At 39.5% G+C, this 25,483-nt stretch overlaps 1 protein-coding gene across 1 annotated transcript in view; it reads right to left on the bottom strand.

The window, feature by feature from the left end:
- The window catches only part of RSPRY1 (ring finger and SPRY domain containing 1), a 39,515-nt gene that overhangs the window by 9,519 nt on the left and 4,513 nt on the right, over positions 1-25,483 (bottom strand). The window contains exons 2-9 of the mRNA XM_073307444.2: positions 24,973-25,025; positions 23,024-23,136; positions 19,485-19,611; positions 17,715-17,773; positions 7,960-8,026; positions 7,134-7,265; positions 5,329-5,444; positions 4,161-4,304 (exon numbers count right to left, since the gene is read on the bottom strand). Of these exons, the coding sequence (XP_073163545.1) occupies positions 4,161-4,304; positions 5,329-5,444; positions 7,134-7,265; positions 7,960-8,026; positions 17,715-17,773; positions 19,485-19,611; positions 23,024-23,136; positions 24,973-25,025 (811 nt within the window). The remainder of the gene's footprint in view (positions 1-4,160; positions 4,305-5,328; positions 5,445-7,133; positions 7,266-7,959; positions 8,027-17,714; positions 17,774-19,484; positions 19,612-23,023; positions 23,137-24,972; positions 25,026-25,483) is intronic.

The raw sequence follows: 25,483 nt of genomic DNA on the forward strand, positions 1-25,483 counted from the left end.
GAAGTCTTGAGGTCTTTCTGAGCGTAGCCTTTATTGATTTGAGATCTACCATACCATTCTCTCACTAGAAAGAAAAACCTATAATGGCAGCAGGCCGTAAGAGAGACCCAGTTTGGGAATGAGAACCATTCAAGAAATATATGTTTGCTGATGATTATTTAAAGAAAGTCACACCAGTGAACTGGTGGGTCACGTAAGCACTTGGATTCAGAGACTGTTGAAGTGATAATCTCACTTTTAACAACAGTAGCTTCTTCTGCTGGTGTAGAAAGAATATTATCTTCCTTTGGACTCATTCATTCCAAACTGAGAAATTGTTTGGGACCTGAAAAAGCAGGAAAGTTTGTTTTTCTTTTCCAGATTATGAACAAACAGGAAAATGAAGGTGAAGAGGAGGGAGTTAGCTGCAGAAATCAATATTTTAAGTTTCTTGTGTTGACCTGGCTGACATGGTTGATTTAATGTTTGGTTGTTTTTTGTTTTTTTTTAATATTTCATTTAACTATTTTAGTTCAGAACAATTAACAAAAACAAACCTGATTTTAAAAAACTTGAATGTTTAACTAAATTCAAACATTCAGATGCTTGTTTTGTTAAAATATTTATGTTTGCTGTTGAAGAAAACAATCCAGAATACATAACGTTGTCCTTTTAGTTAAATAAAACAATATTAATGTCTGTCTCATGATGTTCTCCTCCTAATATAGCATGCCAAGAAAATCCTCCAAATATTAATGATTAACCTGTTGAATTGGAGATATTTATGAAGTCATCGGGAGGTGAACTATCTGCTTCAATTACCTTTGGTAAATGAAATAACCAATCATTCATTTTCTGATATAGCTGTAAAACTAATCTGAAAAGTTTTCAAAATAAATCACTTTAAAAATGTATCGTGTGTACCTTCTAAAAATGAAACCTACATCTGAGTTGTGAAGAATATGTATTACGGTTATAACTACCAACAAGAATGCACTTTTATGTAGAAATCCATGATTAAATTGAGTCTTCCTGACTAGTAATTTAAATCAATTTGATTTTAATCAAATCCACCCTGGTCAAAAATATCAAGAAGAGCAACTCATCTACGTGGGTAATTCCATATTAGTTAATGGATGCCTCAAGAAGGAAGTGACATCAAGGATAGGAAAGGTATCCACAGTATTTAGTGAACTTAACAATGCATGGTTATCAACAAAACTGACAATTTTCAATTCAAACGTAATCTCGGTGCTAACATAGGGCTGCAAGAGCTGGAGATCTGCTAAAATGTTAGAAAACTAGATGCATTCAAAAATAAGTGCCTACAAAAGATTCTGGGCAGAAAGAATACCAGAAACATCCAATCAAGGGAACAATAAATAGTAAAGCAAGCTTCTAGCCCTTAAATAGAGACATTATCTCAATTCTTCCTACTTAGAAATTCCTCACAGGAAGCACATCAGACAGAAAAAACAACCACCCCAAACAAACTGTCAAGCTACTTAGGGTGAGTGGGGAAAATCTTTTAAGCCTCTTCTAGTTTAAGGGCTGGTGGGTTGCTGCTTCATTTCACAAACAGTTTCCATAACAGTCAGTGTTGGCAACTTCTGGTATTCAAGACAGGCTTGCAGTTTTTTACATTTCTTTTGCAATACTGTGCAGTAGGCAAGGGGCCATATTTAGAGATAATGTAATCGGATGTGTAAATTATATGTCAGCACGGGAAAGTAACTTACATGAATGAATGTAAGGGAGAGGATAGCGGGAAGAGTAACTAATGGGGGCAGGGAATCTACTTTATCTTATTCCCTCTTACACCGTCCTGTTAGCTGCTTTTCTCGCTATATCCTTCTCTTCCATTTCCTTGGCCCATACCAACTTACATTCATCAACACCAACATCTACATCACAGTATTTGGTCTATGATGTATATCAGGTTTTAGAACGATTTTTTTCTACAAGTTTTCTGAGCAGTTTTAACTCGGGTCATTCTTGTTTTAGAACATAAAATAACCCAAAACAGAACTCTATATAATCTGCTTCCTTATCTTAAAGTGTTATGATGACCAAAAAATGACTATGGTAATATGAAGATTTTAACAAATTTCAGGATTCTGACTGGATAGCAAGCAGATCTGTTGCCTGCTGACTTTACCAAGGAATGAGCTTCTACTACTTGATGCGCCTGTTAGCTCTGCAGAGCCAACGCAATAGAGGAGACCTGGATTTTCTTCTGGCTTGTGCACAGATGGAATTGTTAACTAAGGACCCTACCCTGTTCCCACTCAAGTCAATGGTAAAATGCTAACTGACCTTGGAGGCAGCAGGATAGGCCTATAAATTTCTATTGCAGAACTATTAATAGTGATTATGGGTGAACCAGAAAGTTTGATTTTCAGATGCTGGGTGAGGTTGCAAAGGTAACAATTAGAAAAGCCATCCTTATTTGTAAGCTGAACACACTTGCTATGAAAGCATTAACAGATTCCATTAAAAAAAAGCAGAATAGAAGGAACTTTAACAGTAGTTTTCAGATGGAGAATACAAACTTGGCAATTCTGAAAACAAGGCTGCCATGGTAACCTTTACACTATCCCCATCTTGTCTGAGTACCCCTGAGTTTACAACAGCCTAAAAATTTACAAACCAAGGTATACACACAACACACACACAAAACTAACAAAAAACAAAAAAGCCACATCACAAAGGTATTTGCCTTTACTGTGAAGGCACAGTGGCCTTTGCTGTGAAGATTATGAAAAAAACTGAAGCTCTTTTATTCCCCCATAAAACTTGTCACAGGTAAATAGAACTTTGCAAGGCAGGTGAGTAACTAGATGTGACTGCTTGAAATGAAGAATGAAACTACCAGTACCTAATGCAAATGATGTCACCAAGTGACATTTATGCCTGTTTTGTGCTATTCTCAATCTGTGCCTCAGGTAGTTTTCATGTCTGTATGAATTTATTCATTTATTTTTGGAGGGCATGGGAAGAGAACATTTGGCATGCTATTTCCACATATGTACTTTTCCCATCAGAAATTAGTCTTTCCTGACAAACAGGGAGAGCTTCCAATTCCTTGCCAGACTGGAAAATGAAGTGTTAGCACCTAGCCTGTTCTGAAGTGCTATTTGCTCCTCTCTAGTAAAAGAATAGGCAAATTCTTTATATTGGTATCTTCCACCAGGATTCATCCAGGTAGGGAAATGGAAAAAATAAATATCCTACTCACATTTCTGTTATCATTTGAACTATCCCATGATCACAGACTTTGGCCAATTAATGCATGCAATTGCAGAGTATTTTTTAAAAAGCGACATACGTACAAGCAGTAGGAATTTGCGGTGTCAAATACTGACTGAACAGAGCAAGTGTGAGCAAACAGAACACATCGGAGGGAGCTTATGGAAGGAGTCTAGAGAAGGACAAAGTTAGGTTGGCAAAACAGTTTAATATACATCCAGTTTAATCCTTGCTTTCTAGACTAAAAATACAATAGTATGATTACCACCCCCACATTCAAAGCTATTAAACTATCCCAAGCAGACGGTTTCATGTAGATTAGAGGCCCTTTAATCTCTAGTCACCAAGTTTGTGAAATAGAAGAAAAAAAGTAAGAAAAACCACCTCATGGCTCTTTGATGACCTAAGTCAAATGAAGAAAAGGAGTACTTGTGGCACCTTAGAGACTAACAAATTTATTTGAGCATGAGCTTTCGTGAGCTACAGCTCACTTCATCGGATGCATCAAATGAATGACTAGCATATCAGCTCTTAGAGGCAGGCGATCACTTCACAAAAACACAGCTGGCAGTAACCGGACACCCTTATTTGCAGTTGGGGCAGAGGCCAAGAGTGGAATGGGTCATAAAAACTGAACTACCTTCCTACTGCTCCAGATCAGGGTTGAGGCATGCACCTGTGGTTAAGAAAAGTCCTCGCTACTGATGACCGTGCTGTACTTCTGGAGATAAATGTCACTCCAGCACCTTTCATGAGTACTAAATTCACGAACTGTAACAGTGTCAAATGTATGAAAAAAAACGTAAGAGGCAATCCATATAAAACATGGACAATTATTTCAATAGGCTATAAAAAGCCATTTGTATAGGCACTGTAAGGAAAATAAACCATAATATTTAGAGTATCAACTGTGTGACTTCACATGTACTCACATGATTGAGAAACTTGCTGTCTTTGGTGGCCCATCCAATCTGCATCACTCCTGAAGTAATTACTGTGACTTCATAGTACCAAACCCCAGAATCAACACAGAACGTACATCGAACACTTTCAAAAGAGGAGGCATCGCATCGAGCCTGAAAAACAGAAGTGGAAAATAGATTTGGAATTAGCTGGCAGTCATGAAGAATCCTGTCTGATAGATTTGAGAAATGCCATACAAGTAAAATTGTAAAAGCACTTAAATTTCCAAACACAATGCACCCCTTTCACAACAGCAAGGGCCATATACCGGACAGGATCTTAGTAAAACTGAACCAAGTTGAAAGTAGCTCTGAGAAGAGCAACAGAAGTGATCAGCAAAAAGAACAGGAGTACTTGTGGCACCTTAGAGACTAAATTTTATTTGAGCATAAGCTTTCATGGGCTACAGCTCACTTCATCGGATGCTGAAGCCCATGAAAGCTTATGCTCAAATAAATTTGTTAGTCTCTAAGGTGCCACAAGTCCTCCTTTTCTTTTTGCGGATACAGCTGCTACTCTGAAAGAAGTGATCAAAGGGCTAGTGGAACTGATTTAAAGATTACAGGCTAAAAAAAATGACCAAGTGGGGAACAATCTAGAACTATCCGATAGGTATAAACATCAAGGAGGGACAGGAATTTAGTGCTCTAGGAATATATCATTAGCAGTCATGGAACAAAATTAAGAAAAGGAACATTTAGGCTGAATTTCCTGATGGTGAGAGGTACTTTCTCTGAGGAAATGGAATCCCTATTGCTTTGGGCTTTTAAGACTAGACAGGACAATAGAAAAAACACTAGAACAAAAGAAAAATCTACTGTAGGGAACAGTTCTGCATCACATGGGAGAAGGACCAGATAGATCTAAATAGGTTTCTCTGTTTTTAAAGATCTGAGATTCACAGAGGAGTGATGTTTTACAGTGGTTATTTCTGGTAATAAAAGCAAGGTTAGAGTCATTACAGTCTACTGCCAAAACAGAATTCCTTCACTAGTTTTGTAGGGAACTCAGAAATACAGACTTGTTGAGTCTTTGAAGGGTAAAAAAAAAATGGGAACAAAAAGTGAACTGAAACGGTGATATCTTGTAGCTTTCTTCAAAACAAATTCTATGCTGAAATAATCAAATGACACCTACCTCCAGTCCACGTGGTGAGATCTTAAGGTATTCGCTGACATCGTTACTATTCAGCATGGCCTTAATATTGGTCAAGTCAACTTTCTCATAGGTAAACTGTCTGCCTTCTTTCAAAACTGCAGAAAAAAAAATTAAATAAATAAAGTGCTACTGCAGGAACAAGTCCAACCAGAGTATTTCAATAAATACAAATCTACACACACAAAGGATCCAATTCAGTCTTGGTATACTTTAAAGCAACACAGGCATTATGCATACTTGAATGTCAATACTTACTTACAGTGGCACCCAATGTTTGTTAGAACTATATCCAGGAGCAGGGCATATCCTGCCTGAGTATTTGAAAAGCACCTAAGGGCTAATTGTGCCTCTCAAGGAACCATGAGTAAGCATTAAGGGCATCAGAATACATATCAAGATGTGTGTCCTGAAGGACACACAAGACACCACTCTGAAGGTTAACGTGAGTGGAATTTTACTGTGGGAGGAATGGTGCCAGAGCAATAGTGAAAACTCGAAACTTGCTGCTTTCAGCTATTGGGCTGGGTTTATGCAGCTGAACTGAGCCAATTAAGGTGGTCTTCCCCCTCCACTTTCAGTCCTTTCCCCGTCACTTCTGTGACTGCTAGACCCTCCCACACTGGCTGATCAAATGCTCGAGTTTCATGGCAAGAAAAATATTTCAAGCAAAAGAAAGCAGCCCCTGGTGGAATCTTTGTAACAGCTCATGATCAGGGAAGAGAAGAGAAGCCCAACTGTGGGATTCCCTAGCATGCTGATCGACATGGCCTCCTCATATTTGCTTTAACCCAGGGTGGCATTTTCTCCAACCCTGAGCTATTATAAGTTATACTGTACACCGGGTTTTGTTAGAGATTCCACCCTGGAAATCACCCAGAATCAGGGCAGGGAAGACACAGGATGCTGGGATTGCACAGAACCAGGAGGGCAAGTTGAAGAATAACTGTTATGCTATGCCATGGAAACTGCTCTGTACATTTTCCTCCGAATCATTCTCTTTCACACTGGGGAGGAATGGAGAAGCATTTAGCTCTACAGGCTGAGAATCATACCAACACCACTAAAAAGTAGTAATTCAGACAGAAGTATTTCAGGGAGTGAAATGTACATCACAGACTCATTACTATATATTTATTGCCATTGGTAACAAAGCACAAGTTGATGCTGGGTTTCAGCATAAGCAAGACAAGCTGCTGCCTGGGGCCAACCAAGTAATTTCATTCTCTCTTCTACCAGTGGCAGTGAACAAGAGGGGCACGCTTTAAATAAGACTGGCAAGAATGTGGAGTCCTTTAGTGTGTCAAAGCTTTGGGCCCCATTAGTGATGCCCGGATTGGTTCGTTAAATAAAAGAGACTTTATCAGAGAGCTACTCTTTCTTGGTTTCTTAAATCATGAAAATCTAGTTTGCTTAATAAGTCACAGGTCGTAATTAGTCCTTGTGCAGATGTGGTATCAGTATATCCAAGAATATTACAATGGCTTTCTTTGGGACAACCCTGCTTTCCCTCAAAAAGTCAGCCTACAAGTGCAATCTAGCTATTGCTTCTTTGCTGAAGTGTCACAGCAGGTACAGAGCAAATAAAGTTAAAGAATTTTAACAATTACATAAGGTTTGCTTTTCAAAAATGCAGGCATGCAAATGCACATGGATTTATAAACCTTATTTCTGGGTGGACACCGGATATTTGCAGATACAAATATGACCAGACATTTAAAAAAAACCTCTCTCTCTCACACACACACGCCAGTAACAAAAATGAATCCTGCTCACACTATACCTACATAGATTGTCTAAACTCCACTGGGCACAGAATCCCACTTGGCGTTTTAAGAAGTCCAGATTATCTGTCCATTTCTCTAACAAAACAAGCTGGTCACTAATACAGGATTCAGAAATTGTCATTTTATTTTCACCTGTAATTTAAAAGTGAAAAAAGTAATAGATGTAAACAAGAAACAGTGATTTAAAAGACAAAGGTAAATATTTTACCAGTACAATGTAGAAATATTCTAAGTCTCAACATTAAACAAAAAATTTAGGAGTTCACGTACCTTCTCCTGACACATTAACAGGAAGAAATGCAATATTAAATATTCTGCATTTTACTGTACTAAGTCATCTGAGAGCATGGCTATTAGCTAGGAAAATAATAATTATAGTCTATTAACAGGACAATTTTTTTCCAGCCATGGCGAGGCCTTCAAAGGGCTCTTATTCCTCTTCCCATCCCCAAAGCTACATTTGATGGATAGAAGACCCTATGTGGCAATAATCTGAGCTATATTTGAGGACAGTACACAATAGAGTGACGGAATTGTGTTCCACCCATTCTCTTTCCAAGGAAGTTGGGTCACTAGAACAGCATGAGTCTCCTCCTGCCCCTGAGGGCCTGAGCATACTTTCCCCTACAGCGATCCCATTCCCTGTCAGCCCAGCTATCACTGATCCTTACGGTGCACTAGGCTTAAGCTACAAGTTGGGAACTTCAACATGGTTATTTCAAGTGCATGCACCGGGGACAGCTGATGTGATCAGATGAAGGAAATAACCATTCTGGGGTAACATTAGTTCTGTTTTTGCCGTAAGAAGTACTAGGCTAATACTTACTTGTTTGTGCAAACTTTTCCAGTGCTATTAGTGCAAAAAGCATTACCGTAGGATGGGACTGGAAATTCTAAAGAAAACAAGAGTATTAAACACATGCCATAGCTGTGCAAGATGTTTCTGTTGACTTGTCTAATACAATGAAAACAGTTTCTTAAAACTAACAGTCAGATTACATTTTCAAGATTCTTCACAAGAGAAAGGCAGAGATGTTATGAGTAAGGCTACGTTTTAGTCATGGGGTATTTTTAGTAAAAGTCATGGACAGGTCACGGGCATTAAACAAAAAGTCACAGCCCGCTGACCCGTCCATGACTTTTACTAAAAATACCCGTGACTAAATCTTACCCGCTGGGAGGTGGGCACTCCTGAAGACTGCTCTGTGTGTGGTGGTGGGGGAGGGAAGGAAAGCGCAGGGCGACACTTCTGCTGGGGGGGGGGGGGTGAGGGAGGGAGTGGGGGCCGGTCCAGGCAGGGGCCCCGCCGTTGGACCACTGCTCCAGGGCAATGCCGGGGACCAGCTGCCTGGGGCTGCCAAAGCAGCGGCCGGTGTGGCTGGCCCCAGGGCTTCCCCAGCTGCTGGGGTGGATCTGGGGCCAGCCGCACCAGTGCAGCAAAATTCATGGAGGTCACGGAAGCCATGACTTCCATGACCTCCGTGAATGATTCGCAGCCTTAATCATGAGCAATGGGCACAGTAGGAGGAGGGAAGTGGGCCATACTACAAGTACTCACAGGACCTATTTCTCACGTCACAACAGTTTTTAAACCAGCGTAGTCTATCTACAGTAGAACCTCAGAGTTACGAACTGATCAGTCAATCACATACCTCATTTGGAACCAGAAGTACACAATCAGGCAACACAAGGGGTGGGGGGAGGGAGGGGGAGAGAAGCAAACACAGTGCACTACTGTATTAAACTACTACAAAAAAAAAATAAAGGCAAAGCAGCATTTTTCTTCTACATAATAAAATTTCAAAGCTGTATTAAGTCACTGTTCAGTGGTAAATTTCTGAAAGAACCACTATAATGTTTTGTTCACAGTTAGGAACAACCTCCATTTCCAAGGCGTTCGTAACTTTGGGGTTCTACTGTACTTCAATGGAGTTGCTCCCGATTTACCTCAATGGGTCACTAGCTCTCATTGAGGACCACTGAATTAAAAAATATAAAATAAAATGATAATAAAGTTTCTAGCCCCAAATGCTAAGATTATTTTTCTGACTTATACCTTCAAGATGCCTCGTTCTAGTAACCGCAAAATTTCGCAAGTTTTTTTCCCCCTTTAAATAGAATTCATGCAAAAGACATTTCAGATGGAAAGCAGTTATTTGAAATAACTAAAGTGTAGGGTTAATAAAAAGGAAGGCTAGCCTTCAATATGCTCCATAATATAAACAGAAAGTTTTGATACATACATTATATATTTGATATATAATTTTAAATGTCCTTATCAGGCATTATGTAGAGTTCTCAGTTTGTCCTTATAGTAATTAACATAAATGAAGGAGATGCTAATAATGGTTAACAAGCAATTTGGCACTATTCCAAGAGAAAGTTTGGAAGACAAAGTAGTTTATTTCTTAATCAAACAAGCACTTTATTAGCAAGTGAAAGTTTCTTCTTAGTTAGCCATGTGATTTCTTTAGCATTTGGTAAATTGTAGTAGTAAGAAAGACTTGGCACTTTTATAGGTGCTTCTCATTTGTAAAGCTCAAGTGCTTTAAAAAAAAGGGTATAATTACTCTCATTCACAGATGCGGAAACTGAGGTACAGAAGTTTTGCTCCAGGGTCACGCAGTCCATCAATGAAAGAGCTGAAAAGCTCTTAGGTCTCCTGAATCTCTGCCTGGGGCCAACTGCAGGCCATTCTGCCATGAGGAAAGAAGTGACCGCTCCCAGAGGGGAGAGTCAGGAAGCTGAAAATTTGTTAGAATCCTTTGTGGGATGGTCTTAGAACAGTGATTTTTTTAAAAAGTTAATTTAGTGTTTGTGAAAGATCAATCAGTACCTTCTATTCATCCAGAAAACAGACACGGTATGGGCAAGATCCCCCAGATTAATGGGGCAATTTAGCTGAACCGGGGGGGAAGGAAGGGAACACCCCTCAAGGATGTCTACCCTGCAGCTGGCAGTGAGCCTCCCAAAGTGGGCAGACTCACTCCCCGGAGGGGCTCAAGCTAGTGCTCAAAAAATAGTGTGGATGCTGTGGTGTGGGCTCTCAAGCCCACCCAACCTCCTAGGCTTGAGAATCTGAGCCACAACGTCCGTGCTCCTACTTTTAGCATGCTAGCTTGAGACCACTGGTACGAGTCTATCTACTTGAGCTGGGAGGCTCACTCCCCGCTACAGTGGAGACATACCCTAAGAGTGAAAATTCAGTCTCACCCCAGACACCCCACCCCCAAAACACATACACATACCTATACCAGCTTCAGAATAAAAATCTAAACAAATAAAACCTATGGCAATTCTGCTCTACCCTTCCAGAATTCTGCCAGAACAAGAAAAATCATAGGAAATGCAGATTATTAAAATCAACAGAACTAGCCCAACATCTGCACTTTTAGGTACATTTACACTAGTGTAAGTGACAGCATAATTTGACTAAAAGTTTGCATGGGGGAGCAGAAAGAAGATCTAATACTGCACTAACTTTCATATCACTCAATGTAGAACATCCCAAAACATTTATGCTGAGAGTGGCTGAATTAAATGATGTTCAATCCGTATGACCTCACTAGCCTGCTCCTATAGTTTACTCCACAGGATGTATTTTTCAGGAGCGTTCTCAGTTATAACTAGCTGTTCTAGTACCTCTTGGTATCGAAGTCCAAAGAAGAACATGCAATTACACATTGCAGGGCATATCCCCCTCCCACTTAAATGTACCTGCATAACCTCCACTAATGCCCGTGGGAGTTAGTAAGGTGACACTACACTTATTCTCCAGCTAAATTCAAATACAATTTGGTCAACTTTTCCATTAACATGTAAATGAAGTCTGAAATTAACCAGAACACATGCTGGTGATAAATGGAGGGGAAAGAGGTTCAAAACTGCCAGGGCACAGTAGGGTTTCAATTCATAGAGCAAAGCCTGGTTATTTAAGTTCGTATTAAAATGGAAAAATAGAAAATAAGTCTATAGTCCCTAAAGGCTAAAATTAGTAAGTGAAAAGATTAACAAACGTGTCCAAAGATGCAGTAACAGAACAAAGATCACTTGAACAATACCGCCTCACACCAAACTCCTGCTCTTTATACCAGCATAAATCCAAAGAGCAACTGATTTTACCACAGGAATATTTGTATATGGGCCTTTATTCACAATGTTTTTGCAGCTCTACAACAGATTAACACTGAAAGGCCAAATACTGCTCATCTTGCTTATGTGATTACTGTGTGAGCTGATGTTCTGACACTATGCTTGTGAGTAAGATGGACAGGATTTGGACCTTAATGATAGTTCCACCCCAGCTTCAAATTCACTCTGTGGTCAGTGTGTTGCAGCATATGTCCCTTTAGCATATACACTAAATGTTTATTTTTTTCCCCATATGGAATTAGTTAATTACATTTTCCATCTCGGGCTCCCAGGGGATTGTTAACCTAGTTTTGATCATAAGCAAAGGAAGAAAAATTGCACACTAGCAAACCAGTTTCTGCGCAATGTGAACAGTATAATGCCAGCATAACAGCTAGCACAGTGGTATTGGATGCCTGTAGTGCGATCACCGACTCGGTGGGGCTTGGTAGAATTTTGCTGGGTTTCTACAGAACTGCAGAGACATTTACTAGGAACTTTCACAGAGACACAACTGAACTCCAGGACTCTGCACAAGTTCATCACATGCAGTGGTGACACCTGCAAGTAACATGTGCAGAACAAGAGACTTGCGTTGTGAGTCTCCCTGTGAAACGGCAGCTAACACAAGAGATGCTTCATCCAACCCGTAACTGCCTGCTAAATGGCAGGTGTTATTACAGAAAAAATAAGAAGTGATCCACTGCAATGCTCTGATAAAAAGTTACGTTCAGTTAAAAAGGAGCTATGGTTATATTGTGCCTTTGCTTAAACAAACAAAAAACACGTCTTTGGTTCCATGATACCTAGAAAGGATTAAATGGTCTAGCAAGTTGTACAGTTTCCAAAGACATTTGACAAGAAACTTCCACCATTAAGTCTTCCTTAATATTATGCCAATTATTTGTAATCTTTGTAAGTTATTTCAAAAGATTTTCTGCACTTATCTTTTATACCTATTATAGTCAGCATTTCCCACAACAGAGTCAAATAACTACTGTAAACTTTCCTACTGTAGTTCATGCATGTCTAATAATGCTTTTGTTCTTGGGAAAAAATGGCTATTGAGTTTAACAACTTTTGTAAAGATTTTCCACTATACATAATCTGTGACCCTGATTCGGTCCAATGCACCATTCCCTTAACACGAGGGGTTCTCAAACTTCATTGCACTGTGACCCCCCCGACAACAAAGTTACTACATGACCCTGGGCAGGGCTGGATTACCCAATAGGCAGACTAAGCACGTGCTTTGTGCCCCCTGCTTTGCTGGTGCCCTAAGGAAAAAAAGTTTTTTAAAAAAAATTTGATATGATTTCAAAAAAGTATCGAAATAGTCATCATGGGAAAAATCAGAACTTTGCTAAACTTCCTTACACTCCACTACACACACTTCCCCCGTTTTTCTGTTCTCTTTTTATTACTTATCCCCACCTAAAGCAGGGGGCGTCCTACTAACAGATTGAAATAATGCGAGGAAATGAGATCTTGTCATGTATTGCAATAAATTAATGTTTTATTACTGATATATTCTTCTGAGTTATACATGCTTGATTCGTTTTTTCCCCCCCTTTTCATTCATATATAAAATAAATGAAAGAAATGGAAAAATATATATAAACAAGCACACACACGTACATTGTGTACTTTTTTTTCTATTTAAAGTTCAGAAAACCGAGTAGGGGCAGGATGAAACGTAACCAACTGAGTGGAGCACAGAAACGTAAACCGGTGGAAGAAACGAAACAAAAAACTAGTGAAATTTTCCAAAATCTTCCAAAGCTGACATTTTTAAAAGCGAATCCACCAGAAGCAACATCTTCTCTCAGCAGCACAGACATCGTTCCAAAGCCTGTACGTGTTTCAGAGACTGACCCCTTTTCCATGGGTGAAACAACCACCATTCCAGAACCTGTGGATGTGTCAGAGACTAACTGATCATCCTACTCCTGGTGGTAACAGACATTGTTCTAGAAGGTGTGGATGTGTCAGAGACTGAACCTGCTCACGTTGTAAATAGGAGAAACGATTCTGGTATGTGGGTTGATTTCAGTACCGATAATGACAGGTTTCAGAGTAGCAGCCATGTTAGTCTGTATTCGCAAAAAGAAAAGGAGTACTTGTAGCACCTTAGAGACTAACCAATTTATTTGAGCATAAGCTTTCGTGAGCTACAGCTCACTTCATCGGATGCATACTGTGGAAAGTACAGAGGATCTTTTATACACACAAAGCATGAAAAAAATGGGTGTTTACTACAAAAGGTTTTCTCTCCCCCACCCCAAAACCTTTTGTCGTGGTAAACACCCATTTTTTCATTCTTTACCACGACAAAAGGTTTTGGGGTGGGGGAGAGAAAACCTTTTGTAGTAAACACCCATTTTTTTCATGCTTTGTGTGTATAAAAGATCCTCTGTACTTTCCACAGTATGCATCCGATGAAGTGAGCTGTAGCTCACGAAAGCTTATGCTCAAATAAATTGGTTAGTCTCTAAGGTGCCACAAGTACTCCTTTTCTTCGTACCGATAATGTAGCTTCCTGGATAGATCGTGGACCGAATGACTCAACACCACACTAGGCCATTTGAGAAATCACATCGGACTTTTACCAATGGCAAACAAGATATTGTCCACAAAAAATTTCAGCATGAAAGTGATTGGTGAGAAATACGCTTGAGAATGACTACTGTATTCACCATCAACAGGGTCTGTATACCGTTTTGTTTGCAAACTCTTTGCATGTAAACCTTCAACATCCCGGTTTGCTGCAGATGGATTTAGTGACTGGCAGAATACTCTTAATTGAACAACATGAAAATAGCACTACTCACAGATTCAATGTTGACATATTTAAATCAGAGACAGGGCTTTGGATTGACACAAAAATTGGAAGACCAAATTAAAGGGGAGCGTGAATACTGGCAACATGTCTTGCAGCGTGTTATAGCGGTTATTCAAACATTAGCTGAACGTAGTCTGCCTTTCCGGGGATCAAATGACACATTTGGATCATTGCAGAATGGAAATTTTTGGGGATTGTTGGAGCTTGTGGCTCAGTTTGACACATTTTTAGCAGGCCACATCTCAAAATATGGGAATGCTGGCAAAGGTAACCCGTCATACTTATCCAAGACAATATGTGATGAACTCATTGGTCTAATGAGTGACAAAGTTCATTCAGCTATTGTGGATGAAATAAGTACTGCTGGGTACTTCAGTTTATCTGTTGGCTACACCTGATCTTCCACATATTGAAGAATTGAGTATTGTACGAAGATGTGTCTCCCCCACAGATGGAAAACCAGTTGAACGATTTATAACATCCCTCAATTTGAAAAGCCACACTGGTGAAGAAATTGCAAATCAAGTACTGCATTATCTGTGCCAAGTTTGCAAAACAGATCTCAAAAGTGCAGAGGTCAATCTTATGACAATGCTGCCAGCATGTTAGGGCGTTATCAAGGAATGCAGAAGCAGCTTTATAGAACAGAACAAATGCGCCATATTCACACGGTGTGCTGCACACTCTCTCAATGCTGCTGGCTGCAGTGCTGTTGACTGTTGTCTGATGGCAGTAAGTTTTTTCTCAACAGTTACTTTATACATTTTTCTCTGCCTCAACACACCGATGGGCAGTTCTTAAAACACATTTGGGCAATGATCGTGTGTTGAAATCTCTTTCTAATACTCGCTGGGAGGCACATGCAGTGGCAACAAGTGCAATTCTGGAGTCCTACTCAAAGATTGTGGATGCATTAGAAAGTATAGCTATAGCCAATCACAAAAGGGAGAAACTATAGGAGAGGCAGGAAACATTGCAAACAAGATGCAAGAACTAGAGTTTGTATTCATGTTGACCATGTGGAATGAAATTTTACAACACTTACCACACAAGTCAAGCTCTCCAAGAAAAATAATTTGATTTGAAAACATGTGCAGACCTCTGTCCATCATTAGCAGACCACTTACACAGTGAGGAATGATTTCAGAAGATCTGAAGACATATCAAAAGATATCTTGCCTGATACTAACTACAAAGAAGCCCAGTCCCGCAAGTGAATCAGGAAAAAACAAGCAAATGATAGCAGTGCAACTGAAACAGCATTGAATCCTAGAGACAAATTTTGCATATCTACTTACTACACTATAACTGATACGCTTGAAGCTCATATGAAGAGGAGAGGTGAAGTGTACAAAGTAGTATCAAGTAGATTCTTTTCTAAATGATATGGACTTATCTGACAAACAATATTTCACAAGGTTCCCAAAAGCTAGTTGACTCATACCCTGTTGACTTGAACATGAATCTCTGTGGAGAAGTACGGCAGTTCCACTGTTATATGCATGCAAAGTTTAATGAAACAGGAAAAATGAAATTCAGTCACATTGATCTTCATGACACAATACTGAAAGATGGAATACAATGTAGAGATCGCACTACGTATTTTTCTAACCTTGATGATAACTAACTGCTCTGCAGAACGCTCTTTCTCAGCTGAAAACAATAAAAACCCTCAGAGAGCAACAATGTGTCAGGACAGACTTGATTCACTTTCCCTATTGTGTATGGAAGCGGACATGCTTTGTCGAGTCAGCTTCAATTAACTTAATCCAGAATTTTGCAGTCAGAAAATCTAGAAAGAAGCTATTTTAATTTCAGCATACATGTAAGCTTTGTGTCATTTCGAAAAATAAAATTTTATTTTACGGTATAATATTTTTATTTTGAATTACATATGGGGGGCACCATAATCTTTTTAGTGCTTAGGGCCTCTAAAGGTCTTAATCCAGCCTGGACCCCGGGGGAAGGAGGTCTGGTGCTTGAGCCCCGACGCCTTGAGTTGGGGGGGGCCCCCGGAGCCCGAGCCCTGCCACCTTGGGTGGGGGATGGAGCTCAGGCTTCAACTTCAGCCCCAGAGCCCAGCAAATCTAATGATGGCCCTGACGACCCCATTAAAATGGAGTCACAACCCACTTTGGGATCCCAACCGACAGTTTGAGAACAGCTGCTTTCCACTGCTCTGATTTAAGAGGACTAAAGCACTGGAGTTCTCCGTGTGGAAGGCTTGCATAAGATCCTAAGTTAATCACGTGCTGGAAGCCTCTCCTATAATCGGGCATCCACAACAATTCTAAAACTCTGATCTTCTAAACTATTTGAAGGTTAGTTTTGCTTTAAGGGGCTTAAACTACCCAATGCCAGTAAATTCAAAGGTCAGGCTTAAAATGCCTCCCTTTTAACTCACTGCACTGGTAATGCAAGCTGGTTGGTGTGCCAGATTGCTCTCTGTACCTCCATCTGATGCAATGGTGAAGGACAGACTTTCAATCTTAACCTCACATTTTCTGGAGTGGTTTGGCCAGGCCCTTGATGTTATGTTAATGTTGCTTCTGGGTTTATGATCTGTTCATTTCTGGGTACCAAGTCCAAAATCCCTAGGATTGCTCCTAGCAGGAAATATTCCTCCTATACTCCAGAGACACCCATCTTAAGTCATAGTGTTCTGCAACCATGATCACCAGTTACCAATATGAACTGGCAGTAAGGTGCATAAGCCAGACTACAAGCCAAAGAAGCCTAGGTTCAGATAGAAGGCTTAATTATGGGTTATTCTGAATGTGTTTATCTGAAATTTAGATAATTTTAGCAGTAGAGTCATTTTTGGTGAACTGTTTGCAGAAGTAAGAGCACAACAGAAATTTTAGAAGGAATAAGGATCACTGCAAGGTATCACAGGGCATTAAAGTACAAGATAAGGGATATCCTTTCCTTTACTCCAAACTAATGTTCAACTATATCCCTGACCTTTGAATTCACAAGACAGCGACTTCTTAGTTCAAATCTGTTCTTCACTTTGACCACAGTGAATGGATGAACTTGTTATCTACAAGTACAATTGTGTATACCGCAACTTCCATAGCACATTCATGTCAATGCCAGGGTCTGAACGGCACTAAGAATTTAGGAGCAGGGACTCGTTTTCTCTAGGTTCTGTATAGTGCCAAGCATATACTCTGCGCTTCACAAATTAAACAAAACAAAATACTTGTGGTCTTTATTTTCATAGATATTCCTTCCTTTCTTTTTCATTCTCTCATTAAGCCTTTTTGACTCCTGCCTTATTAAATAGTTTCTATTATTTCTATAGTCTGATGTTAGATTTTCCAACATCAGCCTAAAGTGTTCACAGTTAATAAGCCTGTCCTTTATTTTGATTATTTTTAATTTGTATTATTTGGTTTTGTATGTTGAGCCTGTCATTGATTTAAGTGAAAAATGCTGTATGTACAGACAAAGATAGATAAAATTACAAAAACTGATCTTACTGCACTCTTACAAAAAAAATTAACAGTAACACTTGCTGAAAACACTAACATTTACCACTTATGCATACAGATGCAATTAAGAAGCTGGAGCAGCTAAGAATGCTACTGTGCTTAGATACTTACCAAGCTTTGCAGTAAATATTCCAGTATTCCTGGGCTGAGTAAGCCTATACTTGCAGGACCTGCAAGAACACTAAAAATGAAATGCATGTATGGGAACTGCTGCATTATCTTTCCACGTCAATTAAAGTTAACCAAGGGGGGGGCATTTTGTCCCTGACAAAGACCTTGCATTCACAAAAAGAAATTAAACTAGTACCCAGGGCTATGGTTTTGCACACAAGCAAAAAATGGACACTCTCCTGTATGCTTAATTTATGCATGGAGTTACTATGAATGTGCGCATAAATCAGGTATCTGAATGCAGAGTCTTGGATCTACCTTCCATTTCTATGCACAAATACTCATGTGCCATAGCTGTAACTGCGTATTGTTCTAATTATCTTCAGTATTCCTAGAAAGACACCTGTGACCTTGGTATCTGATAACACTTATGCCTACATATTTTTGAAAAAATATCAGGCCCCAATGTATATTTATGTAAAGCCGGTAGTTTCTCTCATTTTGTATTAATAAATCAAGGTTAAAAAGATCAGCTCCCTCAATCACTGGCACAAAATGAGTAATGCCCACAAGATACTGCCAGCTTGATGCCTAGTCACCCAATCTGCGATTGGCATTGTGGCAACAGACCAATAAAAATGCCCAGAAAACATTATCTGCTTAAGGTAGTGTGGTAGAAGGGAGGGCATTCAGCTTCATAAAATCCATGAACTGTGACAAATTTGTGTACACACAAAAGCACTATTATAAAACAGCATTGACCCCATCGCAGCCTGGATTTCTAGAGAAGCATCTGCTCTCACCTAACCAAATGGAAATGGTCAACTAACATAGGATCTTATTTTGACCTATGGTATCAAGAGCGTGGCAAGGAGGAGGAATTGTTGCTTTTATTTCAGATATCAACATCAGAAGTCACTGTTCATGTAGGACCTACACAAAAATGTTTTATGCTCTTTAGTGCTGGCTCTGAACCAATAATTAAATGCTACTTCTAAAACTGTGCTGATATCAACAGTGGGGCACAAACTAGGAATTTTAAAAAGACATGTTAATTTCAAGCACCCCTAGAAAGAAAAAAAAAAAAAAAAGAAAAGTTGCCAAATGGGGCAACAATCAGAAGGGAATGGAAACTTCACTTTCAGTTTCAGGTAGGGCATTAAAAATAAATGGAGAATAAAGAGACCTATAAAAACAAAAATCACTTTTTAAAAAGGAAATACTCTGTGTCCTTTTAAATAATGTAGCTGAAGAACATTTGCTTCAGGAAACTACAACAGAACATCTGTCTGTGGTGGAAAGAACATCCGTCATCTTTCCACGCATTCTCTTTAATAAGAATAATTTGTCCTTTAGCCAGTAGGCAAGATGATGATAATGTGTTCCCAGAAATTCTCTCATCCACCCAGGTTAGGCCTGTAAAAATGTTAGCACGGGTAATTGCATCATCAAGGCTGTGTGTCAGGAAATCTTACTTAGCAGATGCTTGAAATATATACATGTGTGGATTGAGGTTTTATTTGGTAAATCAAATATTGAGGGAGTTTGGTGCAGTAAAATCCAAGTTCAGAGCCAAGCTGTTTGCTGGTGACTGAAATTAAGCCTTATCAATATTTTGATCATGCAGTAGATTTGGTCCGCGCTGGAAGACAAGATCTCTCCTTGTTCCAAAACGTGACCTCAGTTCGACAAAGTCAGCTCTGAACGTTGCTATGCTGTGACACTATAGAAAACTCAAAAATAAGCTTTCAGATTGCTCCTTCTGCTTACCTGCTAGTTTCTCAGCCAAACAGCCCAGTACTGCAGTTGTGTTACGATGTTTGGCAGGGTGACAGGAATCCTGGCAGGCAACAGCTCCATTTAAATTTAATATTTCAGTTAATTTCTGCAATGCATCCTAAAACAGAGTCAGAATGCTATTTAACAGTATAGGAATTATGGAACACATTGTTTTCCACGCAGTCATTCAATATAACTCAATGATTCTGCTTCAATATCAATGCTAACAGGAGAATATTACAGATGCCAAGTGATAGTTTATCTGTTTTAAAGAGAGACCAGAAGTTTAATTTATCTTAAAGAGTTACATTAATTCATTGGTTACTGCCAAATGAGCCAAAGGATGTCTGATTGCTCAAAAATGATGTGCTGCCAACTGTATCAGAAATATTAACCTTTCCTTAACCTTAATGGATCAGAAAGAAAGAGAATGCAGAAACCAGGGAGGACTGCCACCAAAGTGGCTTAATCGGTTCCAAATATCCTGATGCTATTTTTAAAAAAAGTTTATCTTGTTTTAAAATTGAAAAGACAGTAAAAAAAATGAATTGCGCATAACAAAAATGGAGATAGCCCCTGAGTCCACTTTACAAAACTACGCTGTTGCTTACTCTAAAACCTCCTTCTCCCTTGGCATACGCTGCCTATACTCACTGTGCTAGTCTTTTAAACAAGAAAAAAAGACTAACAGAAACCTATGCTGAGCCTTCGTTTCTTCTGGCTATTAATGTAGGATTAAATGCAGAACAAATCTAGAGTAACTCCCACCAATTTCACTGGAGTTACACCAGTGTAAATCCAAATTCAGAACAGAAATTGCTCCACAGATGGGTCCAAACTGCAACTCCTGATTCATCTCAACCCCTCCAAACCCAAACTTTTAGGAAAGTTCAGTTGAGCTGATTCAGACCCCAGTTTCACAACTAAGCCCAACATTTAATTAAAACAAAAACAACTCTCCACACTGAAGTTATCAGCAGGGCATTTGGAAAAGATTAGTGTAACTGAGTTTATGAAGTTTTACGCTCTTTGGGTCAGATTCTGATCCAGATTTAAACCACGGCAACATGGAAAAAATCTGATCTTTGAATGGAGGTTACAGGGAAATGTAATTGTGTTCCCAAAAGAACAGCCACAAACAGAACTAATAGATAAGGCTGACAAAATGCAAAGAACATAGAGAAGAAAGAAAAAGAATAACCAGCAATGATTGAGGAAGGGACTTGAGGTGAAAAAGTACAACTAAAATTAGAATGAGGATGACATTCTCAGACACGGCCCTTAGTCAATCTTAGTGAAACTACAGTAGAACCTCAAAGTTACAAACTGACCAGTCAACCACATAGCTCATTTGAGACCGGAAGTGCGCAATCAGGCAGCAGAGTGACAAAAGTGACGGAAGTGACAAAAAGAGGAAAAGAAGAATAGAAGAAAAGAAAGCAAGAACAGTACAGTACTGTGTTAAACGTAAACTGTTAAAAAAATAAAGGGAAAGTTTAAAAAAAGATTTGACAAGGTAAGTAAACTGATTCTGTGTTTGTTTCATTCAAATTAAGATGGTTGAAGTAGCATTTTTCTTCTGCATAGTAAAGTTTCAAAGCTGTATTAAGCCAATGTTCAGTTGTAAACTTTTGAAAGAACAACCATAAAATTTTTTTCTGAGTTACAAACACCTCGGGAATGGAAGTTGCTTGTAACCGTACTGACATTAATTGTTTTGACTTTTTTTTCCCCCCCCCTCTAAGACTCTACTCCAGAGTTTACAAAGTTGCCAATATAAGTATAAACAAATAAAGGAAGATTGAAGTTAAACATCAAAAAGCTAATGTGGCTTTAGGTTGACTCTCTGTGGAAAACTGCAGCTTTCCAAAAGTTGGGAATACTGACTTGACAACCCTGCAAAAGTCTTCAGTTTATCCAGAACAGGTAAAGGCTGGACAACAGCACTGCAAGCTTCCCTCCAAGTGCACACAAACCTGAACGTAGGAGCCTGAGTTGTTTCTCAAGGGTGAGAAGATAGAGAATAAGCTATGTCCCACTTAGACCAGCCTTTTCAAAATTGGATGCCTAAAACTAATGCACTTGAAAATCACACCATTTAGAAGTACTGAACAAGTCACTGGAAACTGGGGCATTTTATACCTCTGAAAAAATCGAGCCATTAATTTAGGTGCTTAACATCAAGCACCCACATTTGAAAGATTTGGTGTTAACACTTGGCTTCTCCTTTGAGGATGCCAACAAAAGGGCCATTTAGTGCCAACTGTAATGGTAGGTTTGTTTTTAAATCTGGAACTGGCCGAGATCACGTCTCATTTCAGTCTACCTGCCAGATTGTATGGTGTTGACTTTCTCACTACTAACTCGGGTGGACTGGAACCACTAACCAAGGAAGAAAGAGGCTCCTTACCCAGTTATAGTATTTGATCAACTCCTGAGCAATCAGCTACTCAGTTTATAATTTTATTTAAGAGCCAATGAATTAGAAACTTCCCAATCTCTCACCCTATGACAATGTACATTAAAAATTAAAGTTGGCACAGTAACAAGTGTAGTACTAATGGAAGTTGCAGCAATGCCAGTGTCAGAAAGAGTTCCTGGCAAAACAGAGATTTAAAAGGCCTCTAAAATAACATACACCAAATCATGTGAGGTGCTGTAGGCCCAGTACTCCCACTAAATTCAATGGGATCTGTGGATGCTGAGTACCTCAAAGGATTGGGACCCAATACCACCACTTCATTTCAGTTTTTAAAATGCCAAAAGCTAAATGATTGACTTCTATTTGTAGTAAAATACAATTTATCCAGTTATGAACACACACACCTGGCCATTTATTTTAATCTTACTTTAAGTAAAGAGAGCCAACAGTCGGTACCCAGCTAACAAAAGCTTTTTAAAAAAGTTACAGTATTGATCCATTTGTGGCTAAAATGCGTAAGCTAAAGAGGAAAAAAAAGCATTTTGTCTTATACATAGATAAATTATGAGGAACTCAACACTGACACAAAGAAGTGCCGGTTTAAAACATGGAGAGTAGGTGGTAAAGCAGCTGAATTTGCACTGATTTGGCATTCACTGGGCATGTACAATGAGTAACACACACCACGAGGGCCGAAGGTGAGCATACTGGCAAAAGCAACTAACAAAAGAAACTTCCCTACTCTCCCGCCAAGCACAAACTATTTTTCATAGACTCATAGAATATCAGGGTCAGAAGGGACCTCAGGAGGTCATCTAGTTCAACCCCCTGCTCAAAGGAGGACCAATCCCCAATTAAATCATTCCAGCCAGGGCTTTTTCACTCTCTTCTCACCATTTTTTCCTGAAACACTTTCACCATCAAATAGCCCACTGAATCCTAGATCCTTGCAAGTTACCCTACTTTATAAGTAACATCCGTTTTTAGCCAACTGACACCCAGGACACAAGTTTACATCAGTGGTGAAAGCAGCCCAGAGACTTCCCTGGGAGTGGCAACCACACCAGGCTGAAGCTCGGCCACAGAACACATGCATTATTTAACTTACTTTTGTTGGCAGTGGACACTCATCCAGTAGTAATGTTATAACAGCTGGCCCCAATGGATCTTCTAATGGAATAACTCTAATTAAAGATTGGACAACTTCCAGCCAGCCTTCATCTGTCAACCACAAAACAGAAGCAACTCTCAGAAAATGGTGCTGCTATTTAGAAGTGTTCAAAACATGCTGGTCAATATTAAAAAAAAAAGTCACTTCAGTGGCATTAAAAAAAGTTACCCTACTGAACTCATTTGAATATCATATTTTAATGGGTCTTAAAGGAGCAGTTTATCATGCATGTTGTAGACCTATGGAATTTTAATCTGTAATATGCTGAAGGCTTTTATTCTGGAGAGAATATAAATTTCAACAATTGCCAGAGTAATACTAGACAGAACATTTTAAGATGTTCAGGGAAACAATTCTGCCAGTCGTGAGCACCTGGCTCTTGATTTGTTACATATGAATTGGCTTCAGAATAAGTAACGAACAAGCACTGTGTGTATATTTTTGGTCCTGTGCTCTGGGAGTTAAGTGAGCAATGCCCATTCTTGCTGTTAAACAAGATTTTACACTTACTGCCATGCTTCAGACCAGATTCAGCACTGCTTACTCCCTGTGAAATCACATTGACATCAATGGGATTGCAGGGAGCATAAGTCAATTCTGATTTTGACTTTTCATTGTTGCTTATGAAAAGCATTTTCAGAAATTCTCACCAATTCATATATACGAAACAAGATTTCCATTTACAGATAAGCAAAGGTAAGTACTACATAAATTAAAAGAATTTACAAAAATGAATCAATCTAGGTGTTAAAAGACAAAGTAGCAGGAATATTGTCAATTGAAGATTTGGATATGCAAGAAATAAGGGTTGGACCCATAATTTTTCCCAGAAGCAAAGAAAATATAGAAGATTATGGGTTTCATTTGAAAATGACCAAATGACCAAGAGGAGATAAGAGAGGCTTTGAAAAAATTAAGGGCAAGTGTGTATGGACCATGCAGGAGTTCCAGTCAGCGCCTTGGTAAAGTTTTAGTGGTATTTGCATGTTGCCTTGAGGACATATTTTGCTCATCAAAGTTTAATTACTACTATCTAAACAGGTTAAGTATTTTCTTAATTACTTGTATACAGTCTAAGGGCATGCTCACACAGACTTACTGCACCGCACGCTAGGCGTAAACCAATGTGCCACATAGTAACTGTTCACGTAGACCCTGCTGATGCACACAAAAAGTTCCCCGGAAGGCTTTGAGATATGCAGATTTACACACACTTGCTGCATGGCAAGCTTGTGTGTGTAGACATGCCCTCAGGTATGCTGGGCCCAATCCTCAGCTCTTTGTGCACACTAGCCTCCATCCAAGTTGATGGGTGTTTTGGATCCACAAGGAAAGTTGTACCAGGTCTACTGTGGTGCAATCTTGCAGGGGAATTTTGCATACTAAGTGACAGGAACAGACTATGCCAGCGCAGCTCTGCATCTAGAGTGTGTTTAGGGACGGGGTGAGGGCACAGCCACTAGATCTGTGATTGCTGCTGCTAAACCTGCACTAACTCCTATGTGGAAGAGAAGGGTTGCAGCCCCTATTCAAACAGAGGGGCTGGAAGTGTGGCTACCCACTTTCCGTACATGGATAAATTCCATCCCTTCACAAAAGTCCTGTGTACCTCATTGTATAAAAGCCTGTTAATTGAGTTTATAGCTGTCAGCTGGCTGATTTTGCACAGTTCACTTAAATTTAACAATTAGAAAGTGCATCTTACACTAATATGATGAGCTCAGTGAAATTATGAAGTACAGACAGTATTTCAATAATGAACACAAATTGCTAGAATTACTGGGTATAACAACACGTAATGCAGCCATATGTTTCCTCTTTAGAAGGAAGATATTTTTCTGCCTCTGGCAGTTGCACCCAAAATACTGAACAAAATGCGTTAATACCTGTTTCTGCCATTTCATGTAATGTTATCATTGAATAAGGAGGTTCCTGGTCACTGAAAGACAAATATTACATTGGTCAAAGTTGCTGTACCACAACCAACACCACATACTTAGCATAAAATTCAGTGAACAGATATGTGCTGGACTCATCTCTAAGAAAAAAGAAAAAAGTTACACAGACTGCAAACCTCTAATGCTCTATTTCAGTGGTCCCCAACCTTTCCGTGGGAATAGCATATGCCTATTCCCAGAAGACTGTGGCGGGCGCCAGACACCCCGCTGCCGAAATGCCGCCGAGAAACAGCAACGCTTTTCGGCGGCACAGTGTCCTGCGGGCGCACACAACTGCCCTGGCGGGCGCCATTGCCCTCATAGGCACTGTGTTGGGGACCCCTGCTCTATTTGGATCTGAAGTAGAAATGTGTATTGCCTTGTACTCTGGCTCAAAAGTTCACTTTTGCATCTCCAGAATAGCTGATGAACAAGATATACAGTGCTCTACATCTGCATG

The sequence above is a fragment of the Lepidochelys kempii genome, chromosome 12, assembly GCF_965140285.1.
Source record: "Lepidochelys kempii isolate rLepKem1 chromosome 12, rLepKem1.hap1, whole genome shotgun sequence".
NCBI lineage: Eukaryota > Metazoa > Chordata > Testudines > Cheloniidae > Lepidochelys > Lepidochelys kempii.